The sequence below is a fragment of the Argopecten irradians genome, chromosome 9, assembly GCF_041381155.1.
Source record: "Argopecten irradians isolate NY chromosome 9, Ai_NY, whole genome shotgun sequence".
Taxonomy (NCBI): Eukaryota; Metazoa; Mollusca; class Bivalvia; order Pectinida; family Pectinidae; genus Argopecten; species Argopecten irradians.
The window spans coordinates 15,961,919-15,986,457 of record NC_091142.1 but is presented as its reverse complement, the minus strand read 5'-3'; the positions used below and the strand labels follow the sequence as shown (position 1 = coordinate 15,986,457).

General features: G+C 33.0%; 1 protein-coding gene across 1 annotated transcript in view; it reads left to right on the top strand.

Moving 5' to 3' along the window:
- Positions 1-12,797, top strand: part of LOC138331608 (dentin sialophosphoprotein-like) — a 50,567-nt gene extending 37,770 nt beyond the window's left edge. The window contains exon 2 of the mRNA XM_069279321.1: positions 7,887-12,797. Within this exon, the coding sequence (XP_069135422.1) occupies positions 7,887-8,464 (578 nt within the window). The 3' untranslated portion in view covers positions 8,465-12,797. The remainder of the gene's footprint in view (positions 1-7,886) is intronic.
- The last annotated feature ends 11,742 nt before the right edge of the window (positions 12,798-24,539 follow it).

Below are 24,539 nucleotides of genomic sequence, written 5' to 3'. Positions count from 1 at the left end.
TGTTGTTTAAGCCTTATACATGTTTTGATGAAAATATACCTTCTGAAATCACTTTACAATTACTAATAATACTGTACAAATGTGAAATGAAATTGTAGACAACAATATGGCTTCATGGTCTGACCTTATGTACTCATTTCACTACACTGAAAATGTTAATATAATGATTTTTGTCCAAAATTCATTTTCAGCTCTTATTTGTACATGTAAATTAAAACCTGTTGATTGAAAGTTTTGTCATTCTCAAAATGTGGGTAACTGTTGGTGTTGAATAACATATTAAAAGCTCGTCTTGATTCGTGAGTATGAAAAATACGGCACATATAACTTTAACACGGTAATAGTAATTGTTAAATTGAGTTAATTTAAGACGCTCCACCGCAAAGTATAATTGATATTTATCATTTGGACAAGAAATGGTGTTTAATCGTTTATATATGTATATGTCTATTTAACATACAAATACATGTAAAATGTTTTTGTTTTTTGTCCAACCAGTACCTCATTCCATATAGGCATAGTGCCATGGAATTGTTTTTGATGTAGTTGATTATTCTGTCCCTCTGAATTAAAATAAGAAACTCAAACTTTTCAATGATGGCAATAGTAGAAAAATAAGTAACTGTTACCGAAGAAAAATATTAATTCGTCTATTATTGCTTTAATAGAAGATATCATTCCTCGGCGAGGAAGCTCCTTTAAGAAACCGGTAAACTTCTTTGAATGAGAGAAAACCTGATATAATGGTTCTGATTACAAACTAAATCACTATTGTAAAGGGTGAGAACTAGCAATAAAGTGTAAACAACCGAAGCACCTTTTCACTGCAGCCCAAAAGTAAAGAATAGCGATATAATACATAATAATATAAATTGTAAACTTCGACTTTTTCTTTAAATTTATGATACACTATAAACCATACCGAAATATGATATTTACCTCATCATTGATAAGTGATTGGTTTTATTTTTGACATTATTTTTATGTTTATGAGAATAAGTAATATGTAAAAAAAAAGATAATAATGTTAATAAAAGGGTAAAGTGTCAAATTTCTGTATTATTGAAAAAGAAAACGTCAGAACTGTTAGAGCAGTTGGACTTATGGTCACATAATAATCGAGATCAATAGTAATTTATCATGAAAAGAGTTTCATAATATAATGGAAAAAAAACTGACAATGTTTTTCCGCAACAACCCCACACGCGATATAAAATCGACTGTAATATACCACTGCCCGTGAACCTATTTTTAGAACAGATATCGAGGTTTCCGTAAATACGAGGCTTTTGTGGAGCCTATTTCCAGAGGTCCTGATGGAAATACCATGCATGCTAACGGACATTGTGTGAGTGAGAGCGCACGTGTCAGCGCGTGCACTACACGTATCTAGTACGGCGCTACATGTATTACTACAGAGCTCACGCGCAATCACGCGCGTGCATTGCGCGGTGTCGATGACAGGGGTGCCTAGTGGCTTGGCGGTGTCGGTATCGCTGGGGTTGTATACATACACTAGTTACAAACTAATAGGTATACTACATAGGAAAGATGGGTGTCTTGTGTTGTGTCCAGATAAGATTTTACAGATCGTAATTATTTGTTAAACAATTTATTTCTTATAATATATCTTAGGGAAATACGTTTTGGTAAATTTTGATAAATTATTATGTTATATTTGTTTCACATTTCTTTCAGAGGAGACAGAGATATGGAATACATGATTTATAAGTTTTTATTATTCATTCTTTTATAAAAAAAAGTATGAGCTATTCAATCGTTTCCTGAAGATACTTTTAAGGCTCCTGTTAAGGTCAATTGATGTGATACCGTGAGATACACTTTGTACAAGACATATTGTACACCAAGACAATTTTTTTCACCGATGTATTTTGTACAAGATATTTTGTGCAAGGTTTTTATATACCAAGGCAGTGTGAACACTAAAATCCTAAAACATTTTTTGTCATTAATGTAAATATTTATATTGATGTTAAGGAAACGTTTTTGACGTCAATACATTTATCAATCACCTTTAGATTAGATGAACACTATCCGATATGAAAACTTACATAATGTCAGTATTCCAAGGACGAAAATAACGAGAATGTGAATATAATGGAAGATATAACGTACATGATGGACTAGATCTGATAGCACATTAATTCAGTCAGTGGCAGTTTGCACCTCCCCCCGCCCTTTGTCACCTAGCTACTGTCTTTGTAACCTCGCCAGCATATCTATTGATAGGAGCATATATTAAGAGATCGCACATGTCACCGAGTTCGCGTTATGCTAGGTTAGACGAGATCACAGAATAAGCATGTGCCCTAATGGGTCCTTTGCTGGAGTCAAGGGAGTCACCGTACAGTTTCGTAATATGCTAAAGGATATCCAAAGTCTTATCATATAGACCAGCTCTAGACATTCTGATAAACCATGTAATGTGTCTTACTTTGAAGACTATTTTTTCAGATATGTAGTGCTTCAGAAGGCAACTATGCGTACTGTTTCATTCCTGAAACCAACTTATTTTTTTGCAACGAATTAATTTCGCGTTTCCACTTCTTAGGACTTTTGATTGCCATTTGATTTCGATATTTAAGATTTATATGATTCTACTTGAAACATTTTGCGTGACCTTTTTGTGATTTTGTATCACAAAATATGCGAAATCTTATGGTATTTCTCAGTACGTTTACTGTGTAATGCCCTACAAATAAATACAGATATAATAATATATATATATATATACTTACCAGAATGCTATCGTGGATATCTACGGTAGTCAATATATTTCATACACTAAATTATCGTATATAGCTGTAGAGTAATAAATATAAATAATCCCCATGCTAGTAATTTAACATTATTGATGAAATCCAGAAAAAATGTTGAAATGAAAAATATAGAAAAAGTAATGGTGATGCAGTTTAAGAGCAGTGATGTGATCCAATGGTCAAATGGTGTAAAACCACGTTATAATAATGATGTATTCTAACATTATTATGATTGTCGTTGCTGTCCCTAAGATAATCGTACGCCTCCTGAACAACTGCTCCAAAACGGATAATATTTCCTAATACTTTGTAGTTTCTGCTCAGTCGATTTTTATATACATTTTCCTTGGCTTAAAAATCTTTGTTATCATCTCATAACGTATACAAATTGTTGTTGTCTTTTGTAACGCCGCTTCTGATTGGCTGAAACAACGACGCAATGCTGTCATATAATCAAGAAATTTAAAATCAGGTTTGGATTGAATAATTAGAATTATTCCTGAAAACAAAACATAAAGTATTCCTGTTCATTTCACGCTAACGACTCATGTTCATATATCTAACCCTATTATGAGTATATAATATGCGTGAATATAGGACAGTGCATCAAAACCAGACCTACAACATATTTCCAAAGTGCACCAATGTACTAAACTCCACCCAACAGACCATCAAAACCTACACCAAACCTTCTTAATACATACAGGTTTGCATTTGTCACCAATCATCAACGCAAGATATGTTTTTGCTTGACAGAATAGTCAGATACGCAGACATAAATCCATCAAGGCGGTATCCTTTATCTGTGTGTGCTCATTACCAACGGTGCAGGGATGATACAGTGGGCCTCCCTCCCTGTTATCAGTAGTATCCATACATCAACCCCCTTCTTTTCTCACTATATCTTTGTATATATCATAGGTTGATGCAGATTTTCCCGTAATGAACACGTGTTTCACTGTACATGTACCTAATTTTCTATGTGAATTAATGAGCTTTTCGAATTATTCCCGAGAATAAAACAAGGTGTAGTTTGCTTTTACCTGGACCTGGATTGAATTAGGTCCTATCTCGCGAGATTATGTTCAAAAGGATGCTTGTCTGGGGCAAGGCTATTAGAACATGCAGCAGACTATAGTACTAGTAGATGCTAGATTAGGGAAAAGACAATTTGTAGTTCTGCATATATAGCACAATGAATAAGTATTGTGTATAGATACAATATTATCAAATTACAATTTATGATCATTGCCATTACATTGTAGATTCCTAAGCATGATACAATTATTTCATCGAAATCTGTATTTATAGTACGATGACATACTTGTACTTGTTGTATTGATCACTACAGTTGACAAATTGTAAATATTTACCCATACACTGACAGAAATTATCACACACACACAAATTAATTATTACTTGTATTAGAGAGCAACCAACTAAATAATTTTACATATACCACAGTGTTAAACTTTGTTAAAGTTTTGTACTGTGTTATTAAAACAAAGGAATATTAGTTAGCTATTGTGTTCTATAATTAAAGTCTAGGTTCTCATATAACACTAGATAGAAAAAAAAAGTTTGGGTCCTTCTGCTCAAACTCCAACCAGGGTAGCTTTATTGAAATCAGGCGCATTTTGCACTAATAAATCCTGAAATTCTTTTTTTTTAATGTTTTTAACTATTCATTATCAAAATTGATATTTTGAACCTAAATCTCAATATGAATTTCCAAATTCATATCATGGTTATCTAGGAATAATTACCTGTCAGAAAACATTTTTACTTTTGAAATTCATAATTAGCCAGCCAATCAGCGGCCGGGTTAAAATTCTATCCTGGGCTCAATCTTGTATACACAGGGGCCATTTCGAAGGTCTTTTTTATTTAGTTGGTTGTTCCCTATTAAAGATTAGCCCCTACTAACAAATGGTATTTTTTCACTATCAAAAACAGGAGCAGACGATTTAGTATTTTTCTTCATTTACAAAAGTTATTTATTTACACCATTACCACCATTGGCAAGTTTGAGCTTCTAATTTTATTTAAAGTTAAAATTACAAAAAATAATTAATTGCATCCCGAAAAAAATACGTGGCACTCTATCCAATATGGAATGAAGTACTGAGTTACGCATGAACCAAAGGTAAAATCTTTAATTAAGGAGAAAATGATAATGGAGATTATTCACTTATGTTCTAGTAAAATTCGTTGTGTATGTATATGGCACTATGCTTTTCATTTTTGTTTTACTGTAAATCACATCCCTTCGCTCTTCAAGTGTTTAAAACAAGTTTTACAAACAGCAATGCGGTAACCGCATGTCCTTGATATTAACGTCAACTTGATCCCTATCAATACGCCGGTACCATAGAGTCATTTTGATTTTTGTAGTCATCAATTCATGATAGTAAAATGTTGATAAGAGCAGGCAACAAGTATAGAATCAGCAAGCATGTTTTTTCGTATCTAAGTGGAAAAGTGTATTTTATTAATCATATAATGAAAAAATAAATGATATCTTTCCAATAATATTTTTCCAATACACCTCAAATACAATTTGGAAAGGCATCATCTGATTTGATCAAATGGGTCGTAAATATAAATACAATCTTTAGGGCTAATATTCTTACATTTGTCTGTCAAGTGGACAGGGGTATCTTAACCCGAGTAAAAGATTTTGGCTAATCAAGCCGAGGCTTGCCGAGGGTTGGTGATCAAAATCTTTCACGAGGGTCGGGATATCCCTGTCCACCTGACTGACCCATGTAAGATAATTTTCTCCCATACTTTAGCGAGAAATGGTGAAAATTCAGTCGGTATGAACGTCACTGTGCGTAAAGATGGTCGCTGCCTGTATCGATGATGTCACTGTCTAGCGAGTGTGAGCTGTCTTTCCCCTACCCCAGTAAAAGACAGAGTTATTTTCCTTAGCAACTGTGGGATAACCTTGTCAAGTATGAGATAGATTATTAAGAATACCGAGTGCTGATACTGTCGGCGACGGTACACGCCTTGTTTGGTAAAGTCTGGGTCATGTGTAGTATTGCAACTGATAGGCCTTAAAGATCTATAATAAAAAAATTCAAAAACCACTAAGCTTAAAGATTACAGTATCAAATGATACTTTACTTAATTACAAAAAACTTTAACAGATTGATATACTTTATAGAGCTAGACAACAATAATATAATGTAATTTTATCAAACATAGCTTTGCGGCTACTTAGAGTACACTCCAACTTTGTTATTTTTCATAATTCTTTATGTAGCATATGATAAATGGCTATTTTCTTGACTATTTTCGACCGTAGAATGTTCTTAATAGCGCTGCATACAATTGTACATGCATATTGTTATTGTTTGAAATAATCAGAATTTAAAATATCATATATAATGTTAAATAAATGCACAATATAGAAAATCTATAAGTAGCATTTAACTACCGAAAGGTAATACTCAACTACCGTTATCCATTATACCCTACCTTCTAAACAAACATCTTGTTAAATAACACTTTTTATGTCTTAATGTAAATATCTTATTCAAGTGCTAGTATGTATTTAGTATGTACAAATCAAATAGCATTTAGTATTGTTGTTCAATGATACATGTGGTTAATGAAAAACATCTCCTCTCAATTACTTTGTCTGCCGGTGGGAATGTAAGCTAGGTGAACATGCCTGAACAATTAAAGGAAATATGTGTTGGTATCTTCAAACAAGCTTACTAACTGCCCATTGTAACGGTTAATTCCCTTTGAAGAAAAACCACAATGCTCGAATTCTTCTATCAGGTTGTAAGTACAGCTATAGTCATATTTTAAAATAACAAATATAGACCTTAGTACATGTACATGTAAATGTACTTTTATTGTTTTTACGGTTTTGAAAAAATGACAGGACATCAAAAGTGTATGAGATGATACATGTGAATACACACAAAAATATGTAAAAATGTCTTTGTCGTGAATTTGTTTTTTAATGAATTTCGCAATACCCATACAACTATACAGTCACCTGAGATAAATATGTTTGATTGTTTTTATCTAATAGATTATGAAATCAAATATTTGTTTTTAATAAACAAATAAACTTATACCTAGTGTATTTTGGTTTAATGAATAGTTTAACCTTTATTTATCAATATGTGCGTTTGTTTATATGTTTGTGTTGGTTGCTTTTTGTATCCCCTGCTTTCTCCGAAACGCGGAGTATTAATTTGGGTGTGTCCGTCTGTCTGTCCGTCTGTCTGTATCACTTCGTTTCCGTGCAATAACTGTAACAAATGTAAATCGATTTTCTTCAAACATGGTGACAAGGTTAAATACCTTAACGGCTCGGTCAAGTTCGATCGCGACTGTCGATGGACCTAATTTAGCGGAGTTATGACCCTTTGCTTAAATAAAAAAGCCAGTTTCTGCAACTTCCGTACAATAACTGTAATAAATATTAACCGATTTTCTTCAATCTTGGTAACAAGGTTGAATGCCTTAAGTGCCTGGCCAGGTTCGATCAACTCTTTCAGCAAATGTTATTTATCAGAGTTATGGCCCTTTGATTTACTACAAATTGCATTTTTCAGCAGTTTCTGTGTAAATAACTAAAAAATGTTAAAACTAATACTGTTAAAACTTGGTAACAAAGTTAAATGCCTTAAAGGCTTTGTCAAGTTCGATCGCCACTTTTGGCAGATCTTAATTAGCAGAGTTATGGCCCTTTGATTTAATAAAAAAGTCATTTTCTACCACTTCTGTACAATAACTGTAATAAATATTAACCGATTTTCTTCAATCTTGGTAACAAAGTCAAATGCCTTAAAGGCTTGGATAAGTTCGATTGCCACTATTGGCCGACATTATGTAGTGGAGTTATAGCCCTTTGATGTGTCTTACTTCCGAATAAAACTTCAGTTTATTTTTTCATGTTCCAACCAAGGTTAAACCTAACTTCAATAATGTTTACCTACAATATGTCCTGAAAACGGGAGATGGATTTCTACGAATTTGCTTTGATTTTTTTTTTTTTTTTTTTTTTTTTTTACATTTTTTAAAATATAATATTGTTGTATGTCATATTTTAAAATCTATTTTATTTATATTTTCCAGGGTATGGGCACGTGGCTCCGAAGACCAATTACGGTAGAATTGTTACTATTGGTTACGCTGTGCTCGGAATACCTTTGACCTTACTGTGTTTAACAAATATAGGTGACCTAATGGCCACCGGGTTCCGAATGTTATATGCCAAAGTTTGTTGTGGTGTGTGTTGTGTGCTATTTAGTCCCACAAAACGTCGTCTGCCTGATCCAGAAAAAGGCATCGAAGAGGAAATGGTTGTTCAAGGAGAGACTAAATCCCCAGGGGAGACAATTCATGTACCTACGTCCCTGTGTATATTAGTAATGACAGCGTATATATTACTAGGGACGCTACTTTTCTCGTTCTGGGAGGGATGGGATGTTATTACCGGAACCTATTTCTCCTTTATCACCCTCAGCACCATCGGATTCGGTGACGTAGTTCCGGGGACAGCGATGGACCAGTGGGCTAACGAACAAAAGCTTGTCCTCTGTGCTATGTACCTCGTGTTCGGACTCTCTCTTATTGCTATGTGCTTCAACTTAGTGCAGGAGGATGTTAAGGCGAAGTGTAGATGGCTTGGTGCGAAGATTGGTATCATTTAACGAGTGCTCCAACCCGTTATAGTGCTTAACAAAACAGGAATCATGATATAAAGTTTGTATTTTGCCTAAGTCATGGAGTATTATGTTGGCTTATGTAGTCATTGTTAAAAGTATCTACAAAACCCCTTATTATAAGATGTTCGAAGTGAAATGCTTCCTGTACTTAATGAATTAAAGAAGAAGTGTACAACAAAAATAGATGATTATGCAAGGAGAAAATTATGGAAGATAATCAAATTAATAAATCGCTTTCATTTACAAGAGTTGATATTCTTGCAATTCAAAGGCAATTATTCATTCTACATGTATTTCTCTATGTGGATATGTATCAAGATACCATACACTTAAAATTCTTTTTTGGCACGTGAAGTATAACTTTCACTCCAGGAAATCACTTTGACAAATCACCATATGATCCTGTGGATCTTTTCTATTTATAATTTAAAACGTTTTAAATCATAAATTAAAGCAAAATGTCAAAATTTACTTAAGAAAGGCAACTGTTTATCGAATTCTCCTTCATTACAAAAGAAACTTTAGATTTCACGATGAAAAAAACAGTTCATAATTTAAGATTTTATCCAAGTGATATCTATCATTTCTTACGACATATTCCTTTATTAAAAAAAAAAACTTTTTTATCATTTACTGTATATGTAAATGATTTAGCGATTTTCTTATTTTGTCGGTTTTCCAATCGGCAATACTGTGCTAAAATACGATGTCATATATTTTAAATAGTTGTTATGGTAGTTGCGCAAATTCAGATTGGCGCTATCCTATTGAATATCGCATTTGCACATCAATGTAATTGCGCTAAGATAAGCACGTTTACAGTAACCTATTTCATAATCATTGTTTATGTGCTTTCATCCAGTTCTCTATTCCAAAATCTTCCATTTGTATTATTTTAATAGATTATAATGAATTAATTAATATTATAATTAAGTATTGCATCTTTAATGCAACGTCCTGTTTCTACGTTTATTGTTTAGCAGGTTGGATTTTTTGTGTGCATAAATTACAATGTTGGAAATGATTTTGAAGTATATATTATATATCTGGCCTATGTGGTATGTCAATGCTGTGGATTCTGGTCGTCAATGTGTTATATCATCCATAAAACAATTAATAGAAGTCATTAGAACATCGATATAAGCTTGTCATTAACAAATTAATAATGTGTAATGGGAGATTACTTCATTATACTCAACGTTAAATAATGTGTTTACAATCACTCATCAGAAATTAAATAATGTTTCATGTTCCGTCGGGCCCGCCTTAATCATCAAATTAATTTGTGCCACGCTGTATATAACATCCATCATATTGTTATATTCCAATGATATTGAATAGGTCAAATTCATATTACCGTTTTCACCAAATTCATGTAGCAAAGAGTGAGAATACTAGTTATGTGTTGGAATCTGTTTTTATTCACTGAGGATTTGCTGGAAATTTACGTGATACGTAGCAAATTAATCATTTCACAGAGGCAATTAAGAAAGACGTAACTTAGCATAAATTAATATTGTTAGTTCCTTTATTTATTTGTATGTGTATCTAATGGGCTACAAAATATGAATTACAATTTAGTTTAGTAATCTGATTCAGTTGCTTCAAAACGCAATGGTCGAAAAGTTTAAAGAGTAATATAAAAGTTAAATTGCTGAATAGATAAATTTACGTCATGTAGTCATATTGTCACCTTTTCCAATCTGAAGCATTTCCAAGCATTAATATGGTCCAGGTTACAAGGGTAATGACATACTTGATATTTCATCAGTTACTACCACTGTCATAATATCCACCCATGTAATACCAAATCAAACCTGAAGGCTCTATGTGCAACAGATAGCTTGGTACTTTGACATACATTCAAAGATTGAAAAATAGCTGTACGCAATATGGCTTTGAAGTTGGACGTTGATCCTTGCAATCTTCAAAAGAAGGTTCTGTAGGCAAGTTATTTTTTTGTGTTCGCCTCACAAGCTTCCGTTTTACTATGACATAGCCCAGGTGTGAATATAGCGGCAGTGATAGTAATATCTGGGATATCAAGGATGGGGGTGTGGAAATATGTTATTTATTTTCATTACCATAAACATACACACCAGTATGAAATGCTGTCATATCGAAAGACACGTTTGGTTCTATTTAGTTGATTGGCGACACTTAAGGCAATTGAAAGTGAGTATATATGTTTTAAGTTAAATAGCGAAATATTTATATATCCATATGAATTTAGTGTTGAGTTTTGCTGAAAATATATTTCTTATTTCCTATTCAAATACCTACAATCATCAAAATATTTCACCAAAACTGTCAATGATTGTTTTCTATTGTAAATTGAAGCCGATTAATGGGATACCATTCATTTTATCACTGCTTAAAATGTTTTTATTTTTTTTTCTATGAAAAACATTAACTATGAAGTCAAATCCATATATTGTGTAAAGTACGAGTTGTTATTTTCTCCAAAATCATTCGAGGGTTTCGCGCGGAGGTAGTTTTAACATTCTATATATTATAAAGTATTGTTCACTCTCCTGGGCTGGCCAATAACATATCAGTTGTTTATTTTAAAATTTTGGGCGTATCAGAAAAAAATCGAATATATATAAACAATCTGAGAATACCACTCCAGCTATCAGTAGCTTATAAAACCAATAGATAGTAGAAACCAACCAAACACGTATAAAAAACGAAACAACTGTGGAAAGACAAGCAATTTTTGTTTAACAAGGATATCAGCGAAATGTTTCTGCTTAATTTCAAACAAAAATGATGTTAAACATTCACGAAGTATATCGGCTTTCCGTTAATGATTAACACACAATTTTCATTCTAGTTCTTCGAGATGTCGAGATTGATACCAGCAATATGAACTGTTTATATATCACTTACATTGCTTCATCATAAATGACATGTATGTCACTTTGCAAATATTTAAGGCCCACCACAATATCTTGACATAAATAAAAGTTTCCATTGTCAAACATGGTGACATCTTCGGAAATGAAGCACAGATGCACACTATCTTTATCATGTAGCGTGCGAAACTAGTCAGATTCATAGAAACATTAACTGCAGGAGGTATATTTGACTGTGTGATATGAACTCTTTTGGCAACAAACATATTCATTTAATTCTCTCTGTAGAATATGTTTGTGGCAACTGCATCCATGCTGTTGTAAACGCAAAAACAAATGAAGATCAATAATCCATAAATACAACATCTGAACGATATGTTGTATGAACAAATAACACTTTAGTAGTTTTATGTGAGCAATTGATTCACAATGTTATTTTTTTCATTTTATCATTTTCATGATCTGTATTATTGTCTAAGTGATATTTGGGCTGTCTTTTCTTTCCCATGTGCTATATTGTCAAAACGGGTTGTATAATGTTCCCAAATATCATTGCAGGTCCTCCATTGTTCAAAGCATATAATCATGTTTTTTTAAGAATGTGTGAATGTTTGATATATAGTTACATAATGTGACCATAAGTAACATTCATGCATGTGCTAATAATAAGTGAGTAATCGCACAGGGGTTTGAATAGTTTCGAATGTGTTTTTTTTTTTTTTGTTTTTTTTTTGTACTTTTTTTTTTATTTATTTATTTAATTAAAGCGAATAGTCGGGCAAAGGAAACCAGTCTTAATGCGTTCTTTGGCCTTCCAAAAGTCCTTGTATACCATAATGATAGTCAAGTTCTGCTTACGGTGTCCAGTTTTGACCATTGAAATTATGGGGAAGCCCCGTGTAAATTTAGCACAGTTATAAATATAAATTCGCCTAACTCTTTGAAAACGAGGCTGCGTGGATATGTCAACACGATATGTTAAGAGTGAACTGCACTGTTAGTACGTCGGGAAGACGTATTGGGATTCCTATAATATATATTAATTTCTTCGCATACAGAGAGATTTTGATGGGAGATTTTATTTTTCTATTTCATAAGAAATTACACTAGATATATTAACATCATTTTTACCGACTTAGCCTTTGTTTGTCCGACTATTCGCTTTAACCATATTATCTATTATTGGTGTTTCAATCATTTTAAAACAAAGTGCGGTTGAAAAAATGGAGATCGTGACTCCTCTCAAATCAAGCCCCTAAGGATCCCCAGTATACAAGTGTCTTTCAGCTTCCAATCGTTTGTCCGTGTATATATGAACATATAAAGATATATAAACCATATTAAAAGTGAGTGAATATGCTATTCAAGTGTGTGAGAGATTACATATATATGTAGCGATTGTTTGTGCAATGGTTCTCATGTTAATGTTACATTTTCAATACATAAAGTCATTTTTTGAAGTTGTGTTCTTGTTATTGCAGTTGTAATAATGCCTAATGGAAACTGTATCTAAACTTGTTTTAACCGTGTACAGCCACATGAAAATAAAACCACATCACTGTGATGGGTAACAGGAACATTCTGGTATAACCATCTATTTTTGCGGGGATGATATTTTGGCGGTTTCGTATGATCGCAAAAAATTAGCTGTGGTTTTTTTTTTGAGCGATTGTTAGATCATATACCTAGTATGAAAAGCCAAATTATAAAGATCTAACTTTCTCATTTTTATTCAAAATCGAGAATTTTTTTACCAGCGTAACTTACCAACCATACGGTATGCTATATAGCGATATATTTACTGGTTCTTAACGGCTTCCTCATTCCTATTTAACAATGCAGTAAAAGTAAAGATAAAGAGATTGAACAGTGTTTTGATTGCTTAAAGGTGGTAAGAACGCAATTGGATACAGACATGTAGCGGGTTACATTTGCACTTAGCTCAAATCAGCGTGCACGATTTACACAGTCTTATATATTTACGTCATGACGACGCAATGTCTCATTGAGGCTTGAATTAAAAGTAGTCCAGACTGCCACTGCGGGATGGCATTCAAACGACATTGCGATAACGCTTATCTAAATGCATCTCCCCACTCATTGATTATATATGTAAATATATGTTAGGAAACACGAAAGTAATGAAATGTATGATTGGTAATAAGGCTTTCACAATGATAATTTTGAAAAAAATAATGAGATTTAATTTGATATATTGAGTTTCGAATCAACAATTTTAATTTTATTATGCGAAGTTGTGGTAATCAACAAGTATAGTATTTAATTTCTAATGCGATACTTTGTCTTTTTATATTGATACTAAATATAGTAGGTAAGTAAAATTATAAAAATAGAAAAATTATAAGACTACTGTTTCAAACTTATTCAAACATCTGGTTAATATAATATTTACAAGAGCTTACTCTTAAAATCAAAATTATATGCGTCAGTGAAATTATTTCTATAAATAGAACACTAACTGTAAGTGTTATATTCCACATATAATCAGCAGAGGAATTGTGCGTACAAGACGCTTAATACAGTTGGCACAAATGTCTATATCCAGGACCAAATCTCTACCAGATGGACACAGTTGTACACAGGTATGGCGCAGGAAAATAATTTGTGCGATTACCAATTAGTACACATGCGAGATAATCGGTTAGTTCAGACTAATGGCGAGGCTTCACGATGGGTGTTGTCTGGGTTGAGCGAGGGGTCGTCTCAAAGCAAAATCGCTAGAATAACCCAAAAAGAAGATTACAAAAATAGAAACTATTCTGAAAAAGAGAGTAACAAAGTAACTGCTGTGCTGGAAATCAAACATTGGTTTGTCCCCTGCCCTATTTACCTATTGTATACCATATGAGAAGAGGGAAATCAAGACAAAATTCGAGTCATACAAAGTAACATTAGATAAAAAAAAAAGTATCACTTTCATCGTTCAGTGCAATATGTTTTAGGCATGCATAATATATTTCGAAAAAGAACATATTTTTTGCATATCAGCCTTATCTCTTTACTAACAGTTTCTTATATTATGCATATAGGCACCATGAATGTCACGTTCTAATTAGTAGATGCGAAAAAAAAAATATTTTAATTCTTCAAGAATTACTGCTGCAAAAACAAAATTATACAAAATATATACGGAATTTAAAAATTTGAATCAGCTTAAGCAACATTATCCAGTAGATTAAAAATGGAATGCTAACAATTAGTTGAAATAGGATATAAAATATAGATATTATATAAGGATTTGGAAATGTAAGTTGAACTTCAGAATGTACCAATAAACCCAATACAATCAATGGATGATGTTCTCAGTACTGAATTTTAATTCAGAAACAGAAAATATTTAAATAATTTACATTACAGAGACACAGACCTATAACTCTTCTGGTCAGGTAGTATGCCATATGTTATTGTTGTTATAGGACAGCTGTTATAGGACCCAGTAATATAAAAAAAGATATGTTGGGTTTTTTTTATTTTTCTTCGATTGAAAAAGAAGTTATATATAACTTGTACAGCTTATCGATGGCCAGGTTGTAAGAATATTTGGTTATAATTATGTTCAAGCATGTTTAAAAAATAATACGAACACTTGTTTAGTATAAGAAAACGATACAGTTTGCGAAAGAGAAGAAAAAACAGGAAATTTATCTGCTTTTGACATAAACCATTTGCTCGCATTGTTCTTATATATACAAATGCGCACGTGCACAGTGACATTTAGCCAATATTTAATTGACCACTTAAATGATGAAGTGACCTTCGTGACCTTTTGTATTCCATTTCTACGTACAAACCTATCACTTGTAAGTCTTACCACGTGACCGCACAATCTATGACGCACGTTCCGCCCAGATTGTTTGCGGGATTTAGAACATCAAAGATTCTCGCCGCATCAGACTTGTACACGCGTGATAATGGGTTCGTTACAGAATACAATATGTTACCACCTAGCTATCGAGATTCTATTGTAAATGTAGACAATACACGATACAGTGATTTCTTAAAATAACGGTTAAAAAGATGGTGATACAACTTAAAGCCAAATGTTTTATGTGATACATGTATATTCGAACTAATTTAATAAATCCTTTACATTATTATTACAGGAATCATGTCGATGAATTATCATTATCGAGAATAAATTCTCACACGCCTTGTGTTAAAAATGCAGTCCGTACATTATTAATTTCTAATATGCATGGTTCATCACATTTACAGGTATTAACAGACCATAAATGAAATCATGAAATGGAAGCTTCATAGTGAACAAGATAACGTTATTGGTTAAACATTTGGAATCGTATTTTGAAAACAAAAATAAAATATTGAAAATAAATATTCATTATTTAATAATGTTTTGTGAATTTAGTTTTAGTTTATTTACCGGCCTAGATAAAACACATCTAATACACCGTGCAAGCATGTTAATACATCGCTACCGTAATATCATGATCAACATAAAAAGCCTGCAAACAACAGTTTCTATTTCAAAAGCCCTTGATAATAGTTTCAAGTTAGTATCAATAACATCCATAATATAACAACGATACAATCATGATCTACGTACATATATTGTTAGAACTGTAGGACGGTTAAAGCAATTATGAAACACAACAAATTTCTGCAAAATACAAATTAAATGCAGCGTGCTCATGCAATTGCAACTGCAAATTAGAGATCAAAATGATATGTAATCCTAAATGGATTTCATAAGTAATATTAATTGTTTATAGCGTTTGTAAAACATTCTAATGAGGTAAATGTTGAAGATAGTGACAGGGGTGTAACGAATTGCGTAACACATAATTGTATCTTATTTTATTGTTGCGTTGCAAGTTTGATTGCATATTCAAAACAAAGATTTCTAACAATGAAGACGTCACTGATATCCGAACTCTTACCACGATCATTGAAGTAAAGATTTATTGAAAGATACACAACTACTTTCAAATACCCAATTACCGGTTGATAATAATTTTCTTAAGTAATCATATATTGCGTTATTCCGTTTTACAAAATAAAATAATCAAAATATAGTATTCGCTCTATGTTTAAAAGGATTTTTAAAAGCGCACCTGTTTAAAATTAGTCTGCGCCAATAATAAAAGTGTCTTGTTTACATATTCACGCAATTGAAATAACAATCACTACTTGAATTCAACTAGATTGCTTATAACCATTAACTTCATCATGAAAAAAGGTTTTTAAAGGTCCAGAAGTGCTGCACATAACAAACAATATATCTGTACTTGTTATGGTTGAATTTTACGGATCCCCTGTTTTGTTTGGGTTTTTTTAATTATTTTTTTTTCTTTTAACTGTAAAAACATTAGAATCCTTTAAATAATGTTGAAAAAAGCCGAAAACGCTATAAAAAGCGTAATCCATTGGCCAGAACCTAATACACGTAAATGATTCATGTCTACATTACATTAGCAATTCAAAGCTAGAACACTAGTGATCGAATGCTTGCTATCGTGGCATTCTTGACATTATGTTTAATGTATGGGTATTGTGAACAGATCGCTTTGTTCTAAGTCGACAAATCTTGGTAGAAAAAATATTTCCTGATTTTGAAGCTTTAAAATGACACTTGATGCAAAGTGAGTAATGTATCATAAGTTATCATTATTTTTTTGCAATCAAAGTTACATTTATGCATAAACTTGTCAAAATCGTTCGGGAAATAATAGAAATGCTCATGATATTTTGTCGCTGGAGCGATGACATTTTGTTTGGGTGTACATGTCTTTTGACCCGAATGAAGCATGTCTCCTTTTTTATCATTTCGTTAAGCACTGTTTGGCGTGAACAACAACCTTTACATCACCTTAGCTATATAACCACTTACATCTTAAACAACTATATCACGAGTTTCCACTCTGGATCAAGGAAACGCTTGTCAAACACCGCCCACAACAAACAGTTTGATGACCCAGTCGGTGTTCGGCACGCGAGATAAATTGCTCCCGCTGCTGCCACCAAAATTATTATGATGGTTCATAAACCCAAACGCTGCCACCTCGATATAATAATAGTTCGCATAGTGTCGAAACAATAAACTAAGGTATGATGCCTCATCCACCTCGGTTACTGATGATGGAGATTTTATTATTACCAAAGTGTTAACACATGGTTGGTATATACCAGAATATTACCCTTGTAATGACCAATATCGGGAATGCCGATCAGCCGTATATCCTCTCTTACACTGGTATTGTGTAACGACTGGGTCGGCACGGGTCGGTAAAATCCGGAACACATTCTCTCGTTTATTGCTCTCTTGGATACAGTGACTGGCAGCAATCATAATGGCTGACAGACGCCGGGGAGAATGAACGGTAAAATGATTTATCGGATTTAGAATTTAAAGCAAACGGAACAATTCGGGAAAAAACAGAGGTTTTCCCATCAGGTGCACAGGAAATGATTTCCCAAGAATACTGGGATAAATGGAGTTACATGTCTGCTAAAATGTGGAAAAATATCTGATGATGTATTGTATTAGATAAATAACTATCAGGTATCATTGTGAAGCAAACAGTATATATGTACCTGATGATGGAAGTTTCTTAATAAACGAACGTTAAGTTAAGCAGAAACTTCTGCAATAACTGATGTTTTTACTGAAAAATCTAGATCCGAAATCTACTTTTGAGGACATATGCCTAAAACCTTAAACATGTAAAGAAAACAAGCCTGAAATATATGTTCGGGTGAAACTTTACTTATTATCTTATTAAAAAGTCACAGTAAAAAGTAAGGTCCTGTGAGCTTCTGATAAGGTCTATAAAAACGACAACAGAACAGCAAAAACTGGACCACACATGTCAAGAGTGTTTATTGTTTATTGGGTGAGGAGTAATGTAAGGGAAGAAACGTTATGTACATGGACCAGACAAATTTATCTGAAAATCAGACGCCTGATGACAGATAGCGCGCATGCTCAGATAAACGAAACTTAAAAAGCATTGTCAGCTTCTGCTAAAAATTGCTGAAATTTAAAATGAGTTTTAATCTTAATTTATAAAAATACCCGTATATGAACTAAGTGAGTTCGGCAATTGAGCTGGAATTACACTACAGGTCTGCACAATGATAAAACATCGTCGATATTTTTCAAAAAAAATAAATCAATATTAACCTACATGTTATGAACATAGGGATGGGTATGCTTTCCGTCAAATTTGTTCCCGCAATGAAACGTATGCAACATGGAAAAAACTAAAAGATTAATTTCTGATAAACTGATGTTGTTTTTGGCGTGTGACAAAGGCAATTTATCACTTCTAAAGTAGTAAGATTATTTTATCAATGAGCCGATGAAAGAATACACATAAGTTTCTATTGGTTGATTAATTTCATGTCTAACACTACTAGAAACCAATTTATGCTTCTATGTTACATTCAGAACTATTTTTTGTATTTTGCTCTTGTTACAAATGCACCAACATCATAAACATGTTCTGTAAGGTTCTTCAGTTCAATTTACTAGAGTAGTTTTTGCATAGAACATTGGTATCATGGTTAACATTAAAATTTTAAATACTATGCAGTCTTGTAGATTAGACGATTATGCGTATATAGAATGATTAGTCATAAAATATTAAACAAATATGTAACAACCAAGCGCAGTATATGACGTAAGCTACAATCGCAATATTCTATATATTTGACTTTATCACTGATTTCGAAATGAAATAGAATGGTAATGTTTATACATACAACGATAACTAGGATATGACATGTAAATGACTTTATAAAGGCTTGTTTGTTTCCCTGATTAATTAACGTCTAATTAACATCAATGATTATGAAAGCATGGCCTCCCATGTATGCGCTGGGTAGTGTGTTTGTAGTGTGCGGTGCGTGTTTTGGGAGACTGCAGTATGTTCGTGTTGTGTCTCCTTGTGATAGTGTGTTTTGGGACACTGCGGTATGTCCGTGTTGTGTCTCCTTGTAATAGTGTGTTTTGGGACACTGCGGTATGTCCGTGTTGTGTCTCCTTGTAATATTGTGTTTTGGGACACTGCGGTATGTCCGTGTCGTGTCTCCTTGTTATAGTGTGTTTTGGGACACTGCGGTATGTCCGTGTTGTGTCTCCTTGTTATAGTGTATTTTGGTACACTGCGGTATGTCCGTGTTGTGTCTCCTTGTGATAGTGTGTTTTGGGAAACTGCGGTATGTCCGTGTTGTGTCTCCTTGTTATAGTGTATTTTGGTACACTGCGGTATGTCCGTGTTGTGTCTCCTTGTAATAGTGTATTTTGGTACACTGCGGTATGTCCGTGTTGTGTCTCCTTGTGATAGTGTATTTTGGGACACTGCGGTATGTCCGTGTTGTGTCTCCTTGTGATAGTGTGTTGTTGGGAGGCTGTGGTAAATTCGTGTTGTGTCTTTCTGTACAGTTGAGCATTTTCCCTTTTTTAAGTGCTATATCACTTAAATGTGCTGCCGAAGACACCAAGCAACAAACCCCACTCGGTCATATTACACCGGCTAAGGGCGAACCGGTCGTCTTATTTCCTGTATGCTGAAAGTTAAGAGGAGCAGAAATTTTCACTTTTATAGATTTAGTGTGTCTCGGACAGGGAAATATTTTTAAAGTTATCTGAAAAAAAAATTATCACAACTCACAATCCTCATCTCAATCTGTGATATTTGTGAAGGGAAATCGCTATTTTGATTGTCTTTTCAATTGAAACGTTTCGCAACATCCTCGAATGAGTTTGTAAGAAACAATTACAGATGGTAGATTGCCTATTAACTGGTGTTTATTGCGTCAACGATAGTTATTTTTTTTAATGTCTCCATTAAAACATTTTAAAGGCTAAATAAAGTAGTACGCAATAAATTTCACACATTACTTAAATGCATTAAGTTTTTTTCATGTGGCAGCATCAAAGAATCTTGGTAGTATAGCTAGCGTTTGCATTTTGCACCATAACTTTCAGGACTTAAAGGCTTTAGATAAGACAGCGCCACAAACTATCAGTTAGTAACAGGGATAGAAGAGGCGATCTTCTCAGCCTCTCCGTATCCAACAGCCTATTCTAGTTGAACACCAGATGGTCGAGGGGGATATTCGGCTATTTATAGACCACATATGCATGTTGCACTGATGTTTTGTTTTCACGACCATACGTAAACATTATTCAGAATATAAAATAAGCATCTCTACTCAGACTGATGTCCTTGTGTTTTTATAAAGGGGCTGTGAACATCCCTGCATCGGACCACTGTTAAAAGGTTACAGCTGAAGATGTGCACATATGCTATCATCGTTAACGGGTCTGATATATAGCATACAATGTTTGTAATATACAAATATCAGTCTGATAACAAAGTAACGATGGCTTAGGTGGCAAAATGATAATGGTGTCTGACATCCAACCTCTTGTGATCTATACCGAGATGATTAATTATAATAACATTTTAACAGCAGGCGATTTATTATCTCAAGGTACTCCGGATTTTTCGTAACACCCAAATCTGACCTATCCTTAAACTGTTGTCATTGCGTCCACGTGATTATTAGGAAACGCCACATATCGTAGATTCTTCCATTGTAATTACTGAAACAACAAAGGAAAGATAGTACGCGTGTTAAAAATCTGTTCTTTATTCTATTAGCATTTCTTCCCAATGTAGATGGTTAGTTGAATAGTGTTTATCTCCCCTTAGAAACGTATATATTGGCTTTGGTGACTGCAGAGGAAAATCCGATATATAGTCATTTTATCTTGATTAAGTAACGTTCACTTTACTACCGTTCTCGTTATTTTTTCAGCGCAAACCATGCTGTCTTTGAAATGTTCATTCATGTACAAAGCTAAATTTTGTTAAAGGGTATTATCGGTATTAAACCACCGAATTGCACTAATTCTTATACGCGAAAATAAACTATAATATATTTTTTTGTGTTTGCACTAAAATGAGTGTATACTTAAATAAAATTAAAAATACAGTATATCAACAGTATGTACAAATGTAAACGTGTATATTTATAACAATTAATTGGTCTTAAGTATTCTCAAATGCAAATTGACATTTGTACTTTTTGAAACTAAAATTATCCTAATCATCGCTGGTGCTTATTCTCAAGTTTATTAATATTTACATCTTACGGATTACTGCTCTCATTTTGTTAATAAATCAAGTGAAAGTAATTTCTACTAAGTAGGCCCTTTATATAACAGTATTATGTGGACGATACATCATAATGTATCTGTATATATTATCCTCATCCTTTTCATTACCTCGATACGACAGCAATTACACGTATACTATACCAGTATATAATAACCTCACATGTTATGAGAAACCATATCAAATGTCCTAATTAGCATTGAAGAATAATGTCTTAAGTGATGCATTGGCAGAGAAGATATGGTTAAAGCATTGGGCGCCATTTCTCATACTTACACTGTTTTATGGAAACGCCCCCATACGTTCATTCATGATTCAATTCAGGAAACAAGATAAAGGTTTCGGGTTTCCCAATCTTGGCACTTGAGGAACTTCGTTACCTCCGTTCAGTGAATATTAAGATACGAAACCTGAACCTTTGATAAAGAGTTTAGTTAAATATGAAATATGATTCGTAATTTATTTTGAGTTTTTGTTACAGGTTAGCATATTTTAATAGCGTCCACAGTCTTCGTAAATATTGTATTCCTTCATTTCGTCATACTCATATAACGGAGCTATTTCCCTTGAGGGAAGATACCGATTTTTACTTCATTATTATTTTTAAAAAATCCCTTTATTTTCTCTGAAAAATATGCATGACGTTATGCTCAAAATACACGACATAAAATCAAAACCAAACGTAAGGGTGGATAACTCGTGAGTATACCAATACAGAATACTCATATTTAGCTTGATTGATTGATCAGATCCTACTAACTGATGGCGTCATTTAAGGATGGTTTCCCATGTGTGCAATGCTCTGCGGTGTGTAAAATCTGTATGTTTCATCCGAAAATTTGACGTTACTCTCGCATATTACGTGACAATAAATACCTAGTGCAAGAAGGTCAAGGAATTATTTTACTATACAACGGCATTGGCATGACAATTGTTAAAAACAATTGCTTATGTTTATTTCGCATAGTCCACCGTACCATTTAACCAGATGTTCTATGCTCAAGCGACGAATGGCAATAATTCTTTGTAATTGGAATCAAAAGCAGTTCGCGACAGCTACATAATAGGTTGAACGGAATCTTGAGTCCAATTTCGTATAAAGTGTTTCTCTGAAAACATTTAATAAAAATGTCAATAATTGGTATTAAAGAAAAAGTTCCAGTGAAAAGAAAACATTGTGTTTACAACGCATATCTTCTCAGTCAAAACACTTTAATAACATCTTATCACTCTTTTACGGAAATTTAACGGTTTCAAGCTAACTTGGATGATTCGTAATATGAGCGTATATAAAACACTAGTTTAAAAAGATATACTTAATTACTTTAACATTATTGAGGGAAGCTCTAACATGTTTAAATTGACAAAAGCTGTTTTGAACGACCTAAAGCTATTACAAACCCGCGGTATTTATAACTAGTTTAAACACATACAGCATGATATATGTTATCGTATTTAATTAGTTCACTTATGCTCCTCATTCACACATCATGGCGTACATTACACAAATAAAATGCAAAAGTGCATCTCTGTAAAACATAAGTTCTCAGGATATCGCAATTACTGTGGTAAGCACCTGTTGTGTACCGTTTTCATTAAAGTGCATTCATATCAACAATATTTTTTGCCAGACAAATGTATCTTAATACTGCTACATATGTGCAACTGAGACATCATAGTTAAATCATTGTACTATATTACTGGTTAGGTTAATTTCAAATACGTTTTTCCAATTTTATTTTATTCTAATATAAAATGTTGTTTAGCCGTTCGTTACTTATCAACACTCTGTGCTTTGTCTACGAGAAAGCCCGCATTTATTTTTTTATCAGTCAACGCTTTGAAGTGAATAAGGGATTAATTAATTTAAAGTCAAAACAAGCCATTATCTTTCGTATTTTATATGTTACTCCCTTAAAATGCGCATATAGTTGATAGTTGAGAAAGTGAGACCATTCCAATAAACATGTATCACAATACCTTCCTTTTTTCAAATCGAGAACAATCCATAAGCTAACACTGTCGATTATCCGTATCGTCAACATATCATTGGGTTTATGATATTATGCAAATAGTGAAGGTCACTGTGTACAATATTTCAAAAGTCACTCAGTGACACCGTAGATTATTTTTATTATTATTCGTTTTCCTGTTTTCACGCCTACATTTGGTTTAACAGGTTTTTGATTTTCATGGATTACGTAAATATGCAATACATGTGCAATGCATTCCTCATTCATACTCCTACACACGAATTAATGACATAATTACTACGTAATTCAATGAAGTATTGCCGGATCGATCTTATTCCCGATTTTAAATTTATCATTTCTCTGAAATATCCGGTTAAACTATCAAGATAATTAAAATAGAAAAACTCTTGGTTTTGTGTAAGCGTTATCGTTGTGGTTTACCATACAGTTTAAATTTTTGTTATTTGATATAACGATTTACCTTTTATCGTAGGTGAAAAGTTTAACTCGTCCTTTGGTGATGTAATGAGGTACACCCACCATCTATATGACGTATAAGCGACGCATATCTTATATATACATTGTATATATCAAAGAAAAATATTTTAATTAGTTGTGTCACCTAATTGTACTTAATACGGCTCATTCCCCGAACACCAATACATCATATACAAAGGGAGGTGTTTCTGTATGGAGCCCTTTGAAGTTTAGTTATAGTCTGTTTCAAAATCTAACACCTATACGTACCTATTATAAGACATATTATAAGATATATTTACTGCGTAACAGTTTAAGCACTAGTTTTTAGTATATTCATAATTACTTTTTTTTCGAAATAATCATATGATATACTGTACAATATATATATATATATAGATATTGTTGCAAATATTTTTCAATAGTAATAAATATATAGCATAAGTTAAACAGAATGAGTAATTTTATCAAACTGACGCACGTATTTTAAAACAGTATTTTTTTCAAAATAACCAAGTGTAAATCGATATGAAATAATGCAGTTATATGTTGTATAGACAAGGCACGTCTTCATATATAAGATCAA